The sequence below is a fragment of the Canis lupus genome, chromosome 22 (assembly GCF_003254725.2).
Source record: "Canis lupus dingo isolate Sandy chromosome 22, ASM325472v2, whole genome shotgun sequence".
NCBI classification, from domain to species: Eukaryota; Metazoa; Chordata; class Mammalia; order Carnivora; family Canidae; genus Canis; species Canis lupus.
In genome coordinates, this window is record NC_064264.1 from 5,068,389 (window position 1) to 5,084,031 (window position 15,643).

General features: G+C 36.8%; 2 protein-coding genes and 1 long non-coding RNA gene across 6 annotated transcripts in view; 2 read left to right on the top strand and 1 right to left on the bottom strand.

The window, feature by feature from the left end:
* The window catches only part of CPB2 (carboxypeptidase B2), a 51,419-nt gene extending 44,295 nt beyond the window's left edge, over nt 1-7,124 (top strand). The window contains exons 10-11 of the mRNA XM_025478279.3: nt 2,671-2,758; nt 6,736-7,124. Of these exons, the coding sequence (XP_025334064.1) occupies nt 2,671-2,758; nt 6,736-6,920 (273 nt within the window). The 3' untranslated portion in view covers nt 6,921-7,124. The remainder of the gene's footprint in view (nt 1-2,670; nt 2,759-6,735) is intronic.
* Nucleotides 1,266-7,404, bottom strand: LOC118351887 (uncharacterized). Its single transcript, XR_007405058.1, has 2 exons — nt 7,216-7,404; nt 1,266-1,642 (listed from the first exon to the last, which is right to left on the bottom strand). It is a non-coding gene; the product is annotated as an uncharacterized LOC118351887 (long non-coding RNA).
* A 594-nt stretch (nt 7,405-7,998) lies between these two features.
* ZC3H13 (zinc finger CCCH-type containing 13) overlaps nt 7,999-15,643 on the top strand; it is a 91,078-nt gene continuing 83,433 nt past the window's right edge. For all 4 annotated transcript variants that reach the window (XM_025478272.3, XM_025478274.3, XM_025478275.3 and 1 more), the window contains exons 1-3: nt 7,999-8,139; nt 14,163-14,288; nt 14,594-14,703. In XM_025478272.3, the coding sequence (XP_025334057.3) occupies nt 14,172-14,288; nt 14,594-14,703 (227 nt within the window). In that variant the 5' untranslated portion in view covers nt 7,999-8,139; nt 14,163-14,171. The remainder of the gene's footprint in view (nt 8,140-14,162; nt 14,289-14,593; nt 14,704-15,643) is intronic.

Below are 15,643 nucleotides of genomic sequence, written 5' to 3' on the forward strand. Positions count from 1 at the left end.
CATGTTATTTCTTGTATTTTTGATAATATCCATTCTGACAGGTATAAGGTGATATCTCATTGTGATTTTGATTTGCGTTTCCCTGATGTTTGGTGATGGTCAGCATCTTTTTATGCATCCTTTTGCTGTCTGTATGCCTTCCTTGGAAAAATGTCTATTCAGATCCTCTGCCTATTTTTTATTTAGATTATTTGTGGATTTGGATTTTGTTTTGTTTTTGTTTTGTTGTTTTGGTGTTGATTTGTATGTCCTGGTTCTCTAACAAGAAGAAACTATAGCCACATTAGGTGCTAGCAGCTGATGATGACAAATATAAGGTTATTTGCATTTTCTGAAAATAGCTCATTTAGAGAATAAATATACTTGATACTTGCAATTCTTCTTCTCAATGGAAAACCTCTAAGGAAAGTTCCCTTATTGGTGTTATTTTGGAAGAAATGAAAGATTATTTATCATGATTTGGAGATAGAATTATTCTGATTTCCCTTATTTTTGGATTGCTGTTATCACAAGTGTTTGTTGAGCATTATTTTGTATAGAATATTGTATTTGGTGGACATTAAAAGAAGCATTAGGTGGACCCTGACCTTTTAGAGAACGTGATATGGTTAAGAAGCTCAGCCATTAAAGAAGCATTAGGTGGGACCCTGCCCTTTTAGAGAACATAATATGATTAAGAAGCTCAGCCATTAGCAAATGCTATAAATAGCTATATTCTAAGTGCAGTAACTACTTAATAAGTGGCACAGATGGTAGACCTCAGTTCTGACTGGGATATCAAGGAGTGGCCTCATTCACTGACTTAGAAGGAAATGCTAGATAAGCTAGGGGATAAAGTCCCTGTCCTTGAGGAATTTATCATCTATTAAGGGGTAATACACTGTAAAGAAAAAAACAATAAAGGGCTACTGACATCGAAAAACAGATACATTTTTAGCCAGAAATGGAAAGATAGGAATTCTAGAGGCATACAGGAAAGGGAGGACATTCAATGCTGAGGAAATGTGTTGCCCACAGGAAGTGTGTTCAGGTTACTGAATGAAAGTAGAGGGTGACACCATCAGAAAGTAGACATGGTCTGCTTGTTTAAATGTTGGAATAAATGTGTATCTTATTCTGTAGACAAGGGGGTTCCATTAAATTTTTTTTGAACAAAGGAATGCTACAACTTCATATGCACTGATACTCCTCTGGGTTATGCAAGAGAGTCACAGTGAATACTAACATCAACCTCATAAGAGATCTGGATAAGCTAGAAGCAAATGTAGTAGGACAAGGGATTTATTTATTAGCCTGCCCCATACTGGGCACATAATCCTTTTTACCTGATGAGTCTTTAGGAGTTATTAGACATTTTGCACAAGAAGACAATAATAGCTTGTGAGAAGGAAATGATCTACGCATTAGGTATATGTAGTATTTAGAGAAGTCGCATTTAAAGTTTGGTGATAATTTTAGGGTGTCTGGGTGGCTCAGTCAGTTAAGCGTACAACTCTTGATTTTGGCTCAGGTCATGATCTCAGCGTAAATCTCATGATCTCATGATCTTATGACCTCAGGTTGTCATATTGAGCCCATTGTCAGGCTCTACACTCAGCGCTGAGTCTGCTCCACGATTCTCTCTCTCTCTCTGCTCCTCCCCCTGCCAAACAAACAAACAAACAAACAAACACATTAATTAGTTAATTTAATTTAATTCTCTAAAAAAATAAATAATGTTTGATGATAATTTTTTGTAGGATTAGGGTAACTCCAGGCTGTTTGCCTTGAAATACAGTTATACTTCATTTTATATGATAAATGAACTCCTGAAGCCAAAAAAGCATGTGAGAATTATTTTTCCTTCAAGTTAAATAAAATTTTCAGTGTGTTGGAAGAGTCTATGTGTAAAGCCACCCAACTGTGATTTCCATAAAGCAAAAAATATTTATTTTTTTAAAGATTCTATTTATTTATGCATGAGAGACACACACACAGAGAGAGAGAGAAAGAGAGAGAGAGAGATTGAGAGAGAGAGGCAGAGACACAGGCAGAGGGAGAAGCAGGCTCCATGCAGGGAGCCCAACGCGGGACTCGATCCTGGGTCTCCAGGATCACGCCCTGGGCCGAAGGCAGGCACTAAACCACTGAGCCACCCAGGGATCCCCAAAAATATTTATTTTAAAGTTTATTTATTATTCTAAATATGTATATTTTTCCTTTTTTTCCTAGCTCTATTGAACTATAATTGATGTATAGCATTATAGAAGTTTAAGGCATACAAGGTGATGAGTTGATACACTTATACACTGTAAAATGATTACCATAATAAACTTAGTTAATACCTCCATCACCTTACATAACTACAACTTTTTCTTTTGTTGTAAGAACACTTAAAATCTACTCTCTTAGCAACTTTCATGTATATAAAATAGTATTGTTAACTATAGTCACTGTGCTATGTATTAGATCTCCAGAACTTATTTGTCTTACAATTGAAAACGTATATCCCGTGATCAACATCTCCGCATTTCATTCACACCCCAAGCCCCTGGCAACCGCCATTCTACTTTCTATTTCTTTCTGTACATAATTTGATTCAATTAATAAATAATGGTTTTATTAAGAACTTCTACTTGTCCTGCTTTGAAGCTGCACATGAACTGAAATTCCATATTCTATTGATTTCAGTCCCTAGTGGCCAGTGAAGCAGTCCGGGCTATTGAAAATACTAATAAAAATACCAGATATACTCATGGCAGTGGTTCAGAAAGTTTATGTAAGTATTTCTTCTTAAGATCGTGGAGAATTGTGAGGTGCTAAAGAAAACCATGTGTTTGGTTTTTCTGTGTGGGTTTAATTTTTCTAAATGGACTCTTTAAACAAGATCACATGTAAAATAGTTGTATTATAACAATTAGAAATGGAGGCATAATAGCTATGAGAGCACTGAACAAGGCTATATTAATAAGTAGATACACTCAAAAGAAGCCAAAATGATATTTAAGATGTCACGTTCATTACTCTAGAGCAGAGATCCTAGAATTGGCATCACACTAGTTGAGTGACGCAGGAAAGGTCATAAAGGTTCAAGAGAATGTGCAAGATATCCAGGGTCCCCATGCAAAGTTGTGCGGGTTGAACACTATACAAATCCAGGGAACACTATTTCCATTAGATGCATTATAGTGACAGGCTGTGCCCACTAAAGTACACTATATAGTGAAATGTCTTTTGCTTGTATCGCACTGACAACAGCTTGTATATGGCAAACTCTTAAGAAATATTTTCAAATTTAATTTCTACTGGCAGATATTTATCAAGGGATCCTCTTTTGCTTACATTGTGATGGCAGACAATAATTTTTCTCTTTTGAAGCTGGAGGAGGAGGTGGCAAAAGAGGTTGCATGTTTATAGAAAATAAACATGCAACCAGGTGTCAGCAAACTATGACCCACAGACCAAATTCAGCCCACTGGTTTGTTTTTGTATAGCTTGTGAGATATGAATAGTTTTACCATTTTTAAATGATTTTATTTATCTATTTATTTATTTATTTAAAGAAAAAGAAAGTGAGTGCAAGTGCGGGAGGGGCAGAGGGAGAGAGAGAATCCCAAGTAGACTCTGCACCTAGTGCAGAGCCAGATGGATCTCACGACCCTGAGATCATGACCTAAGCAGAAATCAAAAGTCCATCGCTTAACCAACTGAGCCACCCAGACACCCTCATTTTTCTATTTTTTTAAAAGGTTGAAAAAAGATTTTGTGACATGAAAATTCTATGAAATTAAAATTTCAGTATCCAAAAATAAAGTCTTATTTGAACACAGCCACATCCATTTATTTATGTATTGTCTATGATAGCTTTCACAATAGTAGAGTCAAGTGGTTGTGACATACTTTGTGGCCCACAAAGCCTAAAATACTTATTATATGGTCCTTTGGAGAAAAAGTTTGCCAATCTCTGATGTCAACAATGAAATAGTCAAATATAGTATAATTCCATTGACAAGTGAAGACAATAAAATAGACCCAAGGGTTTGTGAATGACTGTAGGAGAGAGGGGCTACTTAGTGAAAGTGGCCTAGGAGCTGTCTCTCTGTAGGTGACACTTCTGGGAGACCTACCTGATAAGTGTCTGCCAAACAGTGCTAGAGGAGGAGAACCAGGGAGAGAAAACGGCTTGTGAAACGGCCCTGAGACAATGTTCAAAGCCCCAAAGTTTTCTTTAACAAATGTGATCTACAGCAGTATAAAAACACATTCATCTTAATAATCGCATTCATATTATTTTCAATTCATTGCTTAAGCACAAGATGTCCTATTTATACAAAGTCCAGAATCTTCCTCTTCCCCCTCAACTACCCCAAAATATCTCAGAGCAAAGTGGGGCCAGCTTGGTCCACGTGAGATCTCTGTCACTTGGTACCACTGGCCCACTGCTGCCTTTGCTGACTCAGGTTCTTGCTCTATCAGAGAGGGACCCCAAGCTCCTTTTCACAATTTAGAACTTTCTTGATTTTAATCCTCTCCTCTACCATTGTTCCCCAAAGCATAAGCACAGCATCTCAGGGCTGCAGGAGCTTACAAAGCAACTTTCTGGTGTGATGAAATCAGTCTATTTCTACACATTCATTCATTCAGTATACATCTATGGGAATCTGTTCATAAGTATAAGAAAGTGGCTGGAAGAAGAAATGACATATTGATGGTGGTTGTCAGAAATATTTGCTGAATAATTCATTTAATCCAATGATGATGGATGTTTTCCAGTATTATAAACAAGACTTTGATAGACACCTTTGTAGTTAACGCAAGTATAGGTAATAGAAAGAGGCAAAAATGATCACTTTGAATGTTATATGATTGTCTACCTGGAAAACAGTAGAAATCAACCAAAAATATTAGTGACAATCGAAAGTTGAGTAAGGTAGCTGACTATGAACAAAATATACAGAAATCTAAAGCTCTCTTATATGCCAAAAATAATCAGGTAGAAAGTAAAATGGGAAAAAGATCCTACTGCCCCTCTATATGTACATATATACACATTGCACACATATATACCAAAGATACATATATGTGGATTCATTGTACACACACAAATCTATCCATATATTTATATGAGAAATCTAGAAAATTTTACTGATATACATGAAAGAAGATAGATAAAAGGAGAAACCTATCATGTTTTTGAGCAGAAAAGCAATATAAAAATGTGTGAGTTGCCCTATGTTAATCTGTATATTTAATACAATCCCAATGAACAGTTTTGAATTTCTTTTGAAAGAATAAATTTGATAGAAGAGCTTGTAAAATTTTGAAAAATGAGACTAATAAGAGAGAATTTGTCCCAATCCGATACTAAGGCACATTATAAACTTACAGTAATTAAGACTATGGAACTGAGCCAGGAAAAGGCATTCAACAGGAAGGAATCGTGAGAACGGAAAGACACTTAAGTATCTAAGAGCATCTAGCATCTCTTAAAAGAGGCATTTCTAAGAATGTTAGTTATTCAATTGAATACAGTTGGAAAACCTGACAACTTACTTAGAAAAAGAAATTAATTGATTTACTGATATATATTTCTCTAAAATAAATTCCAGATAGACAAAAATTTTTAAAATAAACACTCTGCCATAAATCAGGTTGAAAGCTAAATAACCAAATAAGAAAAAAATTCACATATTACACAAGGCTAATAATACTAATGTTGCTGTTATAAGCAACCTATAAAATCAATTGAGTAGAAAAATGAGCAAGGACAACTGATAAAAAAATATAAAGATGGACAATAAATATACCAAATAAAATGTTCAACTCAGTGGTAATCAAAGAAACAAAATAGAATGATTCAATATGATTTTTCACCCATAAAATTGTCAGATGCATAATGCATAATTCCTGTGGATGATATGGGAGAGGGAATTAGGCATATTTATACCCCGCCAATATGGAAATGTAAATTGGTTCAATTTTTTTGGAGGTTATTTGGCAACTTGTGGCATAATTGTAAGAAGTACATACTCTTAGGCTAATGAATCTACTTCTAGGAAAGAATATTCCAAGGAAACAGTAATTAGTAAAACCAAGAGAGGTCATTATAAAGTTGTTTATATTATTTAGAAATTAGAAAAAAAATCTAAAGATCTTCAAGTAAATAATTATTGAACTGAACTGTATGCAGCTTTACAATGTAGTGCTATGTGATCATGAAAAATTTGAAGTTGTTGATACATAGAGCTGGTCACATAGATTATGTGTAGAAATATTACAAAATGTGATGTGATGAGCACTGGGTGTTATACAACAAGGATATTGAACATAATCGTTGAACACTACCTCTCAGACTAATGATGGCTAATTGAATTTAAATTAAAAAAGAAATATTAAAAAACGGCATGTGTAGGATGACCTTATTTACGAAGGGAAAAATGAAGTATGTTAAAGCATGCATTGAGAAAAAAAAAAGCACTAAAATGTTAATGGTGATTATTACTTCTTGGCAGATAGAGGGGTTATTTTTATTTTCTTCCTTAACCTGTTTTTCTTCAATCTCCATTTTCTACCAAGAACTTAGGTTACATAAAAATCAGAAAAGTGCAGAGCTATTTTTATTTTTAGGGAAAAAAGATCCATTTTGTGAGTTAACTTGAAACACCTGTATTTCAAAGAGTAATTTCTTTCTTTCTTTTCTTTTTTTCTTTCTTTCTTTTCCTGTTTTTCTTCCTTTTTTTTTTTTTTTTTTTGTAGATCTAGCTCCTGGAGGTTCAGATGACTGGATCTATGACTTGGGCATAAAATACTCGTTTACGATTGAACTTCGAGATACAGGCAGATATGGATTCTTGCTGCCAGAGCGTTTCATCAAACCCACTTGTGCAGAAGCTCTCGCAGCTATCTCTGAAATAGCTGGGCATGTCATCAGGAATGTTTAATGCCCTTGATTCTTTCACTCTTCTTCCATATTTTGATTCTCTGGCTCCCACAACACCAAATCACTGTAGGTGCTCTAAAATTTTATCAGTAGTTTTGAGAAAAGAGTTTCCTCTTCCTTGGTTTTGCAAAAGAACAAGATAAATGCTACCTTAAAATTAAGGCGGGGAAAAAAATAAATGAATAAAAATTTTTAAAAAAAATAAGGCGGGAAGGGGCTCACATTTCTCTTTTCTAAAAAAAAAAATGTGTAAGAGGCTGGATACGAATTTGGATGCAGGATGTCTGACTACCCACCTCAAGCGACGTGAGCAACTAGGTTCTTGCAGACCCTGGGACCCCAAGGGGAAAGGTGGCTGGAAGCGCAGCAAACATCCCTGCTCCAGTTTCCATGGGCTGCTTGCGCCTCTCCAAACACCACCGCGTCCTCTTGGCTCCCCCGTTGCTAGGCAACCGCCTAGCCCGCCGGGCTGGGTCAGACCAGGACACCCCCCCGCCCGCGCCCCGTCACTGCTCAGTGCACATTTTCCGCGCAAATGAATGAACGGCTGTAGTTATTTGCAACAACAGATGCGCGGCATCGCCAACAGCTGTGGATTGTAAGAAATCATGCAATAAAAGGAAGAAACGCTTGCTCCCCGCTTCACTTTCTCGTGGAAGTTTTGGCTCTTCCCGGCTCTGGCCTCCCCTCCCTCCGCCCGTCCGCAGGCTCCGCGGCGGAGCCCAGACTCGAGGATTCCCACCGCGCCCCGCCCCCCCGGCGCCGCCGCACGAGCTGACGTTACGCACGGGGGGCGTGTCCTCCGAGGGGGCGGGGCCTGCGCGCTGACGACTAATCTGGCGGCCGGAAGCGGTCCGCTGGGGAATCAGGGCAAACACTTGACTTCCGGCGGCCTTTCGAGTGGGTCCTCCCGGCGGCCTGGTCGTGTTTTCGTTGCCTTTTCGGACCCTCCGCAGCGGCTCCTCGTCCTCTCTCGTCCTCCGGCTCAGGCTCGCCCGACCCTGGCGAGGCGGCGGGCGGGTTCTGCTTCCCAGCCGCCCCGGGGGCCCCTCGCCAGCGAAGGGCCGGTTCCCGGGAGCCGCGCGCGCACCTCCTTCTCCTGGTCGTCGTCTCCCCGGGGCCCGGCGCGGGGACACAGAGTCGCCTCCCCCGCTCCTCGGAGCGGTGGCGGCGGGAGCGCCTCGGGATTGAGCTTGCGACGGGAGTCCGGGGAGGAGGAGGTAAGCTTGAAGTCGGGGACTTGGTGTGGGTATCGGGGGGGGGGGAGGCCCGGGGTGTCCTCCCCCTGCCCCCCTCCCTCCAGCGCCCTCGGGTCACGCCGGGATGTTGAGCCCTCCTGGAGCATCCCCCCGCAACTCAGCAGTAGCTGCCTGGGTTCAGGCCTCGTTTCTCGCTGTCGCTGTCATTCCGACGGTGGATGCAGACAAAGACTGTGTGTGTGTGTTGGGGGGGGGGGTCCCTTCCATTTGCGGGCTTTGCGCCCTATTCGCGTTTGTTTGCGCTGCAAGGGGTTGGGTGCTGGTGGGTGGGGTCGGTGGGCAGGAGCATGGTCTTAGCTGCAGAGGCTCCCTCTTCACGCCTCCCAGGCCTATTAGGAGAAATTGGCCCCTTGCTGTCGGTTGCATTTGGTCTTTTTGCTTATTTCCCCGGCAGTGCTGGTTGATCGGATCGACTCGGGTCCCGGAGGTCGAGGAGGGCTAGCATGGTTGCTTTTGGCAACCCCCTTGTGGGAAGCGGAGGAAGGTGGCGTGAAAGGAGAGGGGGTCAGCTGTTGAGCATCGTCTCTTCCTCCCTGGGTTCAAACAACCTAACGTGGGCTGCGGGGGTGGGGGGTGGGGTAGATCCGAAGTTGATATCCCTTGAGTGACACCGGTAGGATCTTGCGCCCTAACACACTGTTTTCGGTTATGTCGTGAAGTTCTTAGAGCATCCGAACCGCTCTGAAAATGGTAGGCCCACAGTACTAGCTCTTCAGGTCTTCGGGTTTCGGGAAGAACTAAAAGTCTGGAAAGTATCTTCACACCTCAGCTTTTGCAGACCCTGCTGCCGTCTCATCTGAATGTCCACGCAGTTACGAGCCGTGCCACGTGTGTATGGTGCCAGTGAGCGGAGTCTAGTTTTGTGATAATCTTTTTTTTTAAAGATTTTATTTATTTATTCATGAGAATACACAGAAAGGAGAGAGAGAGAGGCAGAGGCACAGGCAGAGGGAGAAGCAGGCTCTATGCAGGGAGCCCGACATGGGACTCGATCCCAGGTCTCCAGGATCACGCCCTGGGCTGAAGGCGGCGCTAAACCGCTGAGCCACCCAGGGGCCCTAGTTTTGTGATATTTAGAATTACTGGCTTTAGTGCCCAAAACGACAGTACTTCTTTTTTCCCCCCCAAGAGTTTTGTGGGCAGATCTGTAGGTTTTCAAATAATTTCCACCTCCTTAATAAAAATAATTTAGGTTGTAAGGTGACAGTTTAAACAAGAGACTTAGAGCGTTGATGCAAGTATGTAGCAATTTGTGTCGGTAAAAAAATAGTTGCACCATGAAGCTTACTTAGACTTTTCCTGTGTGGACCTGGTGAGATCCAGTTTTATCAAATGCACGCCTCTTACTGGCTTGCTAATACTTGCTGATTCAAAAATGAATGTTGATTGCATATTTAAGATATGCAGATCAATGTACATATCGGTAAGCTAATACTAAAATCCATCAAGAGGATGCTATTTTCAGTTCTCTGCAAGTTGTTAGTTTTATTAAGTTGTCAGTGTTAGTTTTTATTACAGTATGCATTGGCAGTTATATATAGAGCAAAGAGCAAAATTGTGTAATTTACATTTATTGGAAGACTTGGTTTTCAGTGCGGCTTTTTAGTCTTCGCTGCTGCCTCCTCCAACCCTTGTCCATTTCATGTAGCGTTGGAGCTCTTTTAGTAGATACTTAGTAACAATTAAAAGTTAACTGATGTTGCTATTTAAAGCATCTTTATTCTTTTCGGGTAGTGTGTAGGTTACAGTTCTGTTTATTTCACTTTATAGTGGCTGCTGGCATTGGCTATTTTCTGTGCATAGTCTTTCTAACAAATTATTTTTTCTATCGTTCTATGTGCAGTCATTCATGGTATTGCCTTGCGCATAGTGGTATAGTCCATTTAGTTCTGTTAATTCTGTTTGGAATTCAATTTGGAATTGTTTTAGTCTGTCTGTATGTAAGTAACCTGGAAGACTGTTGTAGAAAGTTATTTTTTAAAAAATTCTCCCAGACTATGCATCAAATAAGCTTAATTTTTTTCTTTCAAAAATATGAAGCATAAATAGGAAGAGGCTTTATTTTTTAATACAAACCTTTTACCTTTAGAACTTCAATGGATAAGAATTTATTCTACTTTACAGCGCATTTATGTAGTTTTAATTGTTTATAATGATTTGACAGTTTTCCTAATATTATGCCGCAGCTTATCCAGATTAAAACGATTTATGCTTTCATTTGTGCTAGGGGAAGATGAGGCCTCAAAAAGATGTGGTTATGGATTAAAATGAGAATATTAGAGTTGATATGTTTTATTAGGAAGATTTTAGTAATTAGGTTTCAGGAATAATTGATCATTTAAAAAGAGGCTTCTGTATGTTTCCTGTTAGCCATATATATTTATAGTGTGTAGCTTTTAGTACATTGTGATAAAAATCTGGGGGTCTCATGACCTCCTTTTGTTGTATTTTTAAAAATTTAAACTCTTATGCCCCCTGTTTTTCTTTTCTCAGTTGAAAAGATATCATTAAAACCTTGATATCTATTTACTCTACAAGTAGAAGGGAAAATAGGACAGTAACTCCATAGACTTTCACCTGTGATACTTGGGCTTTGATAATAATGATGGTATTTGGTAAAGACATAATGATGTGGGTGAAAGTATGTTGACAATTTGAAATCAAAGATTAATTTGAAAACAAAACTGGGGGGAAAAGATTTAAAGTCTCTAAGAGAGGGAAGACTTTAATACTTACATTTTTATTTTATTGTTCCTAACTTTTCTCACATACTTTGAAGCATTTGCTTATTGAAGTCTGTTCAGGTATTAATTGGAAAAGGTTTTTCCCTCCTCATTTGAATCTATATTTTATTCGATTGTGGTATTTATTTGCCTTTGAGGACCCAAATTTTTAGATTGAAAATTCTAATTAAGTTCATTGGTAACATACTTTTAAATTAAGTAAATAAAATAAATAAATAAAAGTAAATGCTTTCCTGATATATTGTAGATTGTATATATTTAGACAAATAGGTTTAAAATAATTTTTTGTATTCTTTATAAGCATAAAGCATTTTATATAGGTCAATCATTAGTATTTCAGTAATAATATTTCTAAAACTTATTGTTGACTACTGATAGAGTTCCTAGATAGGTGATCAGAAGAATTCCTCTTCCCTTTCAATTAGAAGATTTTAAGTCCTACTTTTTCCCTTTTGCCACAGATTTTTTTTCCTGTCTACGACCTCTCTAATATAGACTTGGTACTTGAAGTCAGTGCAATTTTAGGAGGAAGTCTGTCTGACACTATTGGATGCTGAGAATATGACTTTTACTTCTTTGCTGTTTTTCCTTAAATTGGAAGACTCAACAGTAGCTAAAAGTAAAATTCCAGTGATAATAACTGTGTAGGTGAATCTTGAGTAGTTCTTGCTGTCACTGTTACAAGCAACTTTGTCTCTGTGGGAAGATACTTTTTTTTGTGGCAGTGATACATACAAGGAGGGGTATAAGATTCCATCATCAGTTCTCACTTGTTTGTCTTTGACATAGCAGTCCAGACCTTTGGAAATCTTGAAAGTTTATGTTAGTGATCCAGGATTGGAGAGAAGCCATGCCATGGTTTTCAGGGATAGGCCTGGGAAGCAGTGGAGTACTGATCCAAGCCACAGGTTATAGAGCAGAATGAGAAACAGTTAATATCTGGAGCCCTCAGAAAACAAGAAAGGAGATGCTAGATGACCAGTGTTTCAGGTATAATAGCTGTTGTAATTATGGAAAGCACTACCACTAACTTTTTTGAGGAGAGTGTGTTGGGAGTGGTGGCATGCTGGGGAGCAGAACGATTTCCATTGATAGTGGAGAGAAATATGTAAGGTTAGTTAAGGTCAGTCTTCTTGAGGCAGCATGGGGAGATGGTGTGCCTGTTTTCCACATTCTAAATAACTAATAATAGCTAATAAGGAATTTTTAGAACTCATTCAATTTTAAGTTTATTAATAAATGTTTAAAAAATTGAATTATGAATGATGATTATAGTGTACATCAGTATATTAATATATATAGCAACATAATGAAACTTTGAACATTTGTTTTTGTTCTAAACTATCAGTTTTTTGTGATATAGTCACTTTTTATTGACTCAGATATAAATTGTAAAAAAGTGGTTTTCTCAGTTAATTAAAGCTCTACATTTTCTAGAAGATCTTTTCCCAGTTCCATTTATTTTGGATTTCCTATAAAGAATTCTTCAGTTCTGTCAAACAAATGGGCATATGAAATTTTACCACATTTTAGTCTGTAAATTCACTTTTGGGCTGAGAATGAAATCAATAATAATACTAATAATACTAACTCACAATAGTAACTGCTGTGTGTAGAGTTGGCTGTGTAGTTCCTTATTTGGAGAACAGTTGATAAATATGTGGTTTTATGTTGCAACAAATTCTTACTCATTAATGTGACATATTAATGACTAATTTTCACACTAATTTTTAAAAATTTGTAAGTTCTCTTTCAACTTCTTTGAATCACTAAAAATTAGTTGCTAAAATTGTGGTATTTTATATTAAAAAATAAGAATACACATTTTTTCCCAGTTTAAAACTACCATATTATATCATTTCCTTTTTTCCTCTTGGTTCATTATCTTTGTTTATTTATAAAATGTTGTCCTTACTCTTAGGATTCTTTTAAAAATGTGACCTTAAAAGAAGTATCTAATTAAACCAAATGTCGTTTATAATATTATTAAACTTTTGATTTGGTACTATCAAGACTTAATTTCCTTTCAAGTGGTATATCTTTACTTTGAAACTACATTAAAGAGCTTTTTGAATTTGTGAACTTTATGGAGACCAGTTCTATATCAAATGGAACTTTTACTTCTTTAGCTATCATTCATTCTAGTAACTTTTGACTATTGATAAGATTTCAACTAATTGGATTATGTGAAATGTGATATGGTGTAGTGTTGTTGTCGTTTTTTTTTTTTTTCTTTAGTTAGGCAATTCCTGCTCAGTTCCCGCAGTTATGTACTAATTTGTTCTAGATCTAGAATTTAATGTTTTTTTTTTTTTTCTAGCATATATCCTATTACTGTTACCTGTTGTTTTCATTTCCAGTTGAATCACCTGATTATATACTTGGATATATTGTGTTACGGTTTTAGTTTTAAATGTTTTATTTACTTTTGTAAAATATTTTTACAGTTTGTCTTTCTTGTTTCTAATAATGGTAAGATAGCCTGTTCGTCACTTTTAGGATCTTTGACTTTTATGTAAGTGTAGCATAAATTATAGAAACATCTTGAGCTCTAGTTCTATAGCCTATTATAGGCTGTATAGTCCTATTTTGAAAGAAAGTCATTTTATCAACATTGAATTTTCTTTATATTATTGGAAAATGAATAAATATCCTTGATTAGACTGTTCTTTTTTAAGCTCTGTTAAGATGAAAAAAAATTTAAATAGTTTGCACTTTTCTACTAAGCTGATTTTTAGAATATACCTAATGTCACAAACTGTTATAAAGCATAATATCTATCAATAAAATTCTTGCCTGATTTTATTTTCCCATTCTCTTTGACATGGCTTTCTTTTCCAATTAACTACCTTATGGAGGATGATAGCACAACTTTTCCTTAAAAGATAGTTAACTAAATTTTGTAAGTTTTATAAGTAACTTAGAAACTAAACATTTTTATAGTTTGTTTTCTGAGGCTGAATGTGCTTTGAAAACTGTGAATAGAATCTTATTCCTTCACTCTGCAGAAGAGTTAGGATTCTAGGCAACAGATTTCAAACTTGTTATAAGTTCACTAATGTGTGGGTTCGAAGATACCTTCTGTTTACCTGTGACCTCTCCTATGCCTTTTTTCTCCTGAGAAAAATTCCCCATAATTTTTTACAGTGTTATCTATAGCTTTATCTACATATAAGTTATGGGCAGTTAATTTAAAACTGAAGAATTTTACAGTTTTGCCTCTCTCTTTTTTGGTTAAAGTAGTACAAAATGTCAAAAATTAGAAGGAAGGTCACAGTGGAAAATACCAAGACCATATCTGATAGCACATCCCGAAGACCCAGTGTATTTGAGAGGCTTGGACCCAGCACTGGCAGTACAGCAGAGGTGAGTTGTCACTAGAACAGTCACAGGGGTTATCTTGTAATCCTGTTCTTGAATACTGATTTGTATCGTAAAAGTGAACAGGTTATTGTATTGTAGGAATGTTCAGTAAATTTTTAAAACTGAGTTTCATAAAGGAGGAGTGAAAAGAATTGTTATGTTTTTCTTTTCCTGATGTTTTTATTGTTTGGGGAATAATGTATCTCAGGGTAGCTGGAATTTTGGTAGCATTTGTTTTAATTTTGTCCCACTGGCATCTTTTTTCTAGAAATAAATATGAAATTTACATAGTAATATCTGTCTCTTAGACACAGTGCCGTAACTGGTTGAAGACTGGCAACTGCCTCTATGGAAACACTTGTAGATTCGTACATGGCCCTTCACCCCGTGGTAAAGGTTATAGCAGCAATTATAGAAGGTAAATTAAGAACTTTGAATTGTTCATATACTATTAGAAGATTATTTTGTAATTTATCTAGTATAAAAATCTGAAATACAAGCATATATTTGATCAGATTTTCTCTTTTGGTGGTGGTCTTATCAATAGTCAAAGATCAGTAAGATCTTTTTAGTTGTTAATTTCAAGATTAATAAAATGTATGCTTTAAAACTATTTGCTCAATATTTACTGTTTTTGCCAATAGATTTTTTAAATAATATATGTATGACTTACTTCCCCCCTACTCCTAGTTACATACTAAAATGGTTTAAGATTGCAGAACATCATAGATTGTTTTTACTGAGGAAAGACGGTTTTTAACCCTTAAAATTTAACAAGGATATAGTTTTAGCTTTTTAAGATGTTTTAAATTCAAATCTAAATGACATACGACATTCTGCTGCAAGCTCTGTATATTAAAATGCATTTGCCAAATCCCTTATCATAATGTACTAATGTAAATGAAAATATAAACTTGCTTACACATGGATAAAGGTACTACTTCCTATTTAAGACATCTTTTTGCCTTTAATAAAGGCAAAGCTAAATGAAAATCTCCTAATAAAGACTTTTTATTTTTCTTTCAGTTCAGTTCATGATGATTGTGTTATGGTATTTAAGTATGTAATATATGTAAAGGTTGTCACAAAAAACAGTTTAAAGTTGATTGGTAAACAAATAGTTAACCAGTTCCTATAATTGGATGTGCTGATGGCTTTGGTTATACCAATAGTATAAAAACTGAACAGTAGCATTTGTAGATTTTTTTTTAAATGGGTGAGTGTGTGTGTGTGTATAAATTTTGAAACTTAATGGAATTTAAAACTCAAACCCTTAACTGACTTCTTGTTCAATTAAACGTACATTTTAGTTTACTTGTGATGCTGTGAATACTCAGTTTTATTGTATTTAGATTGTC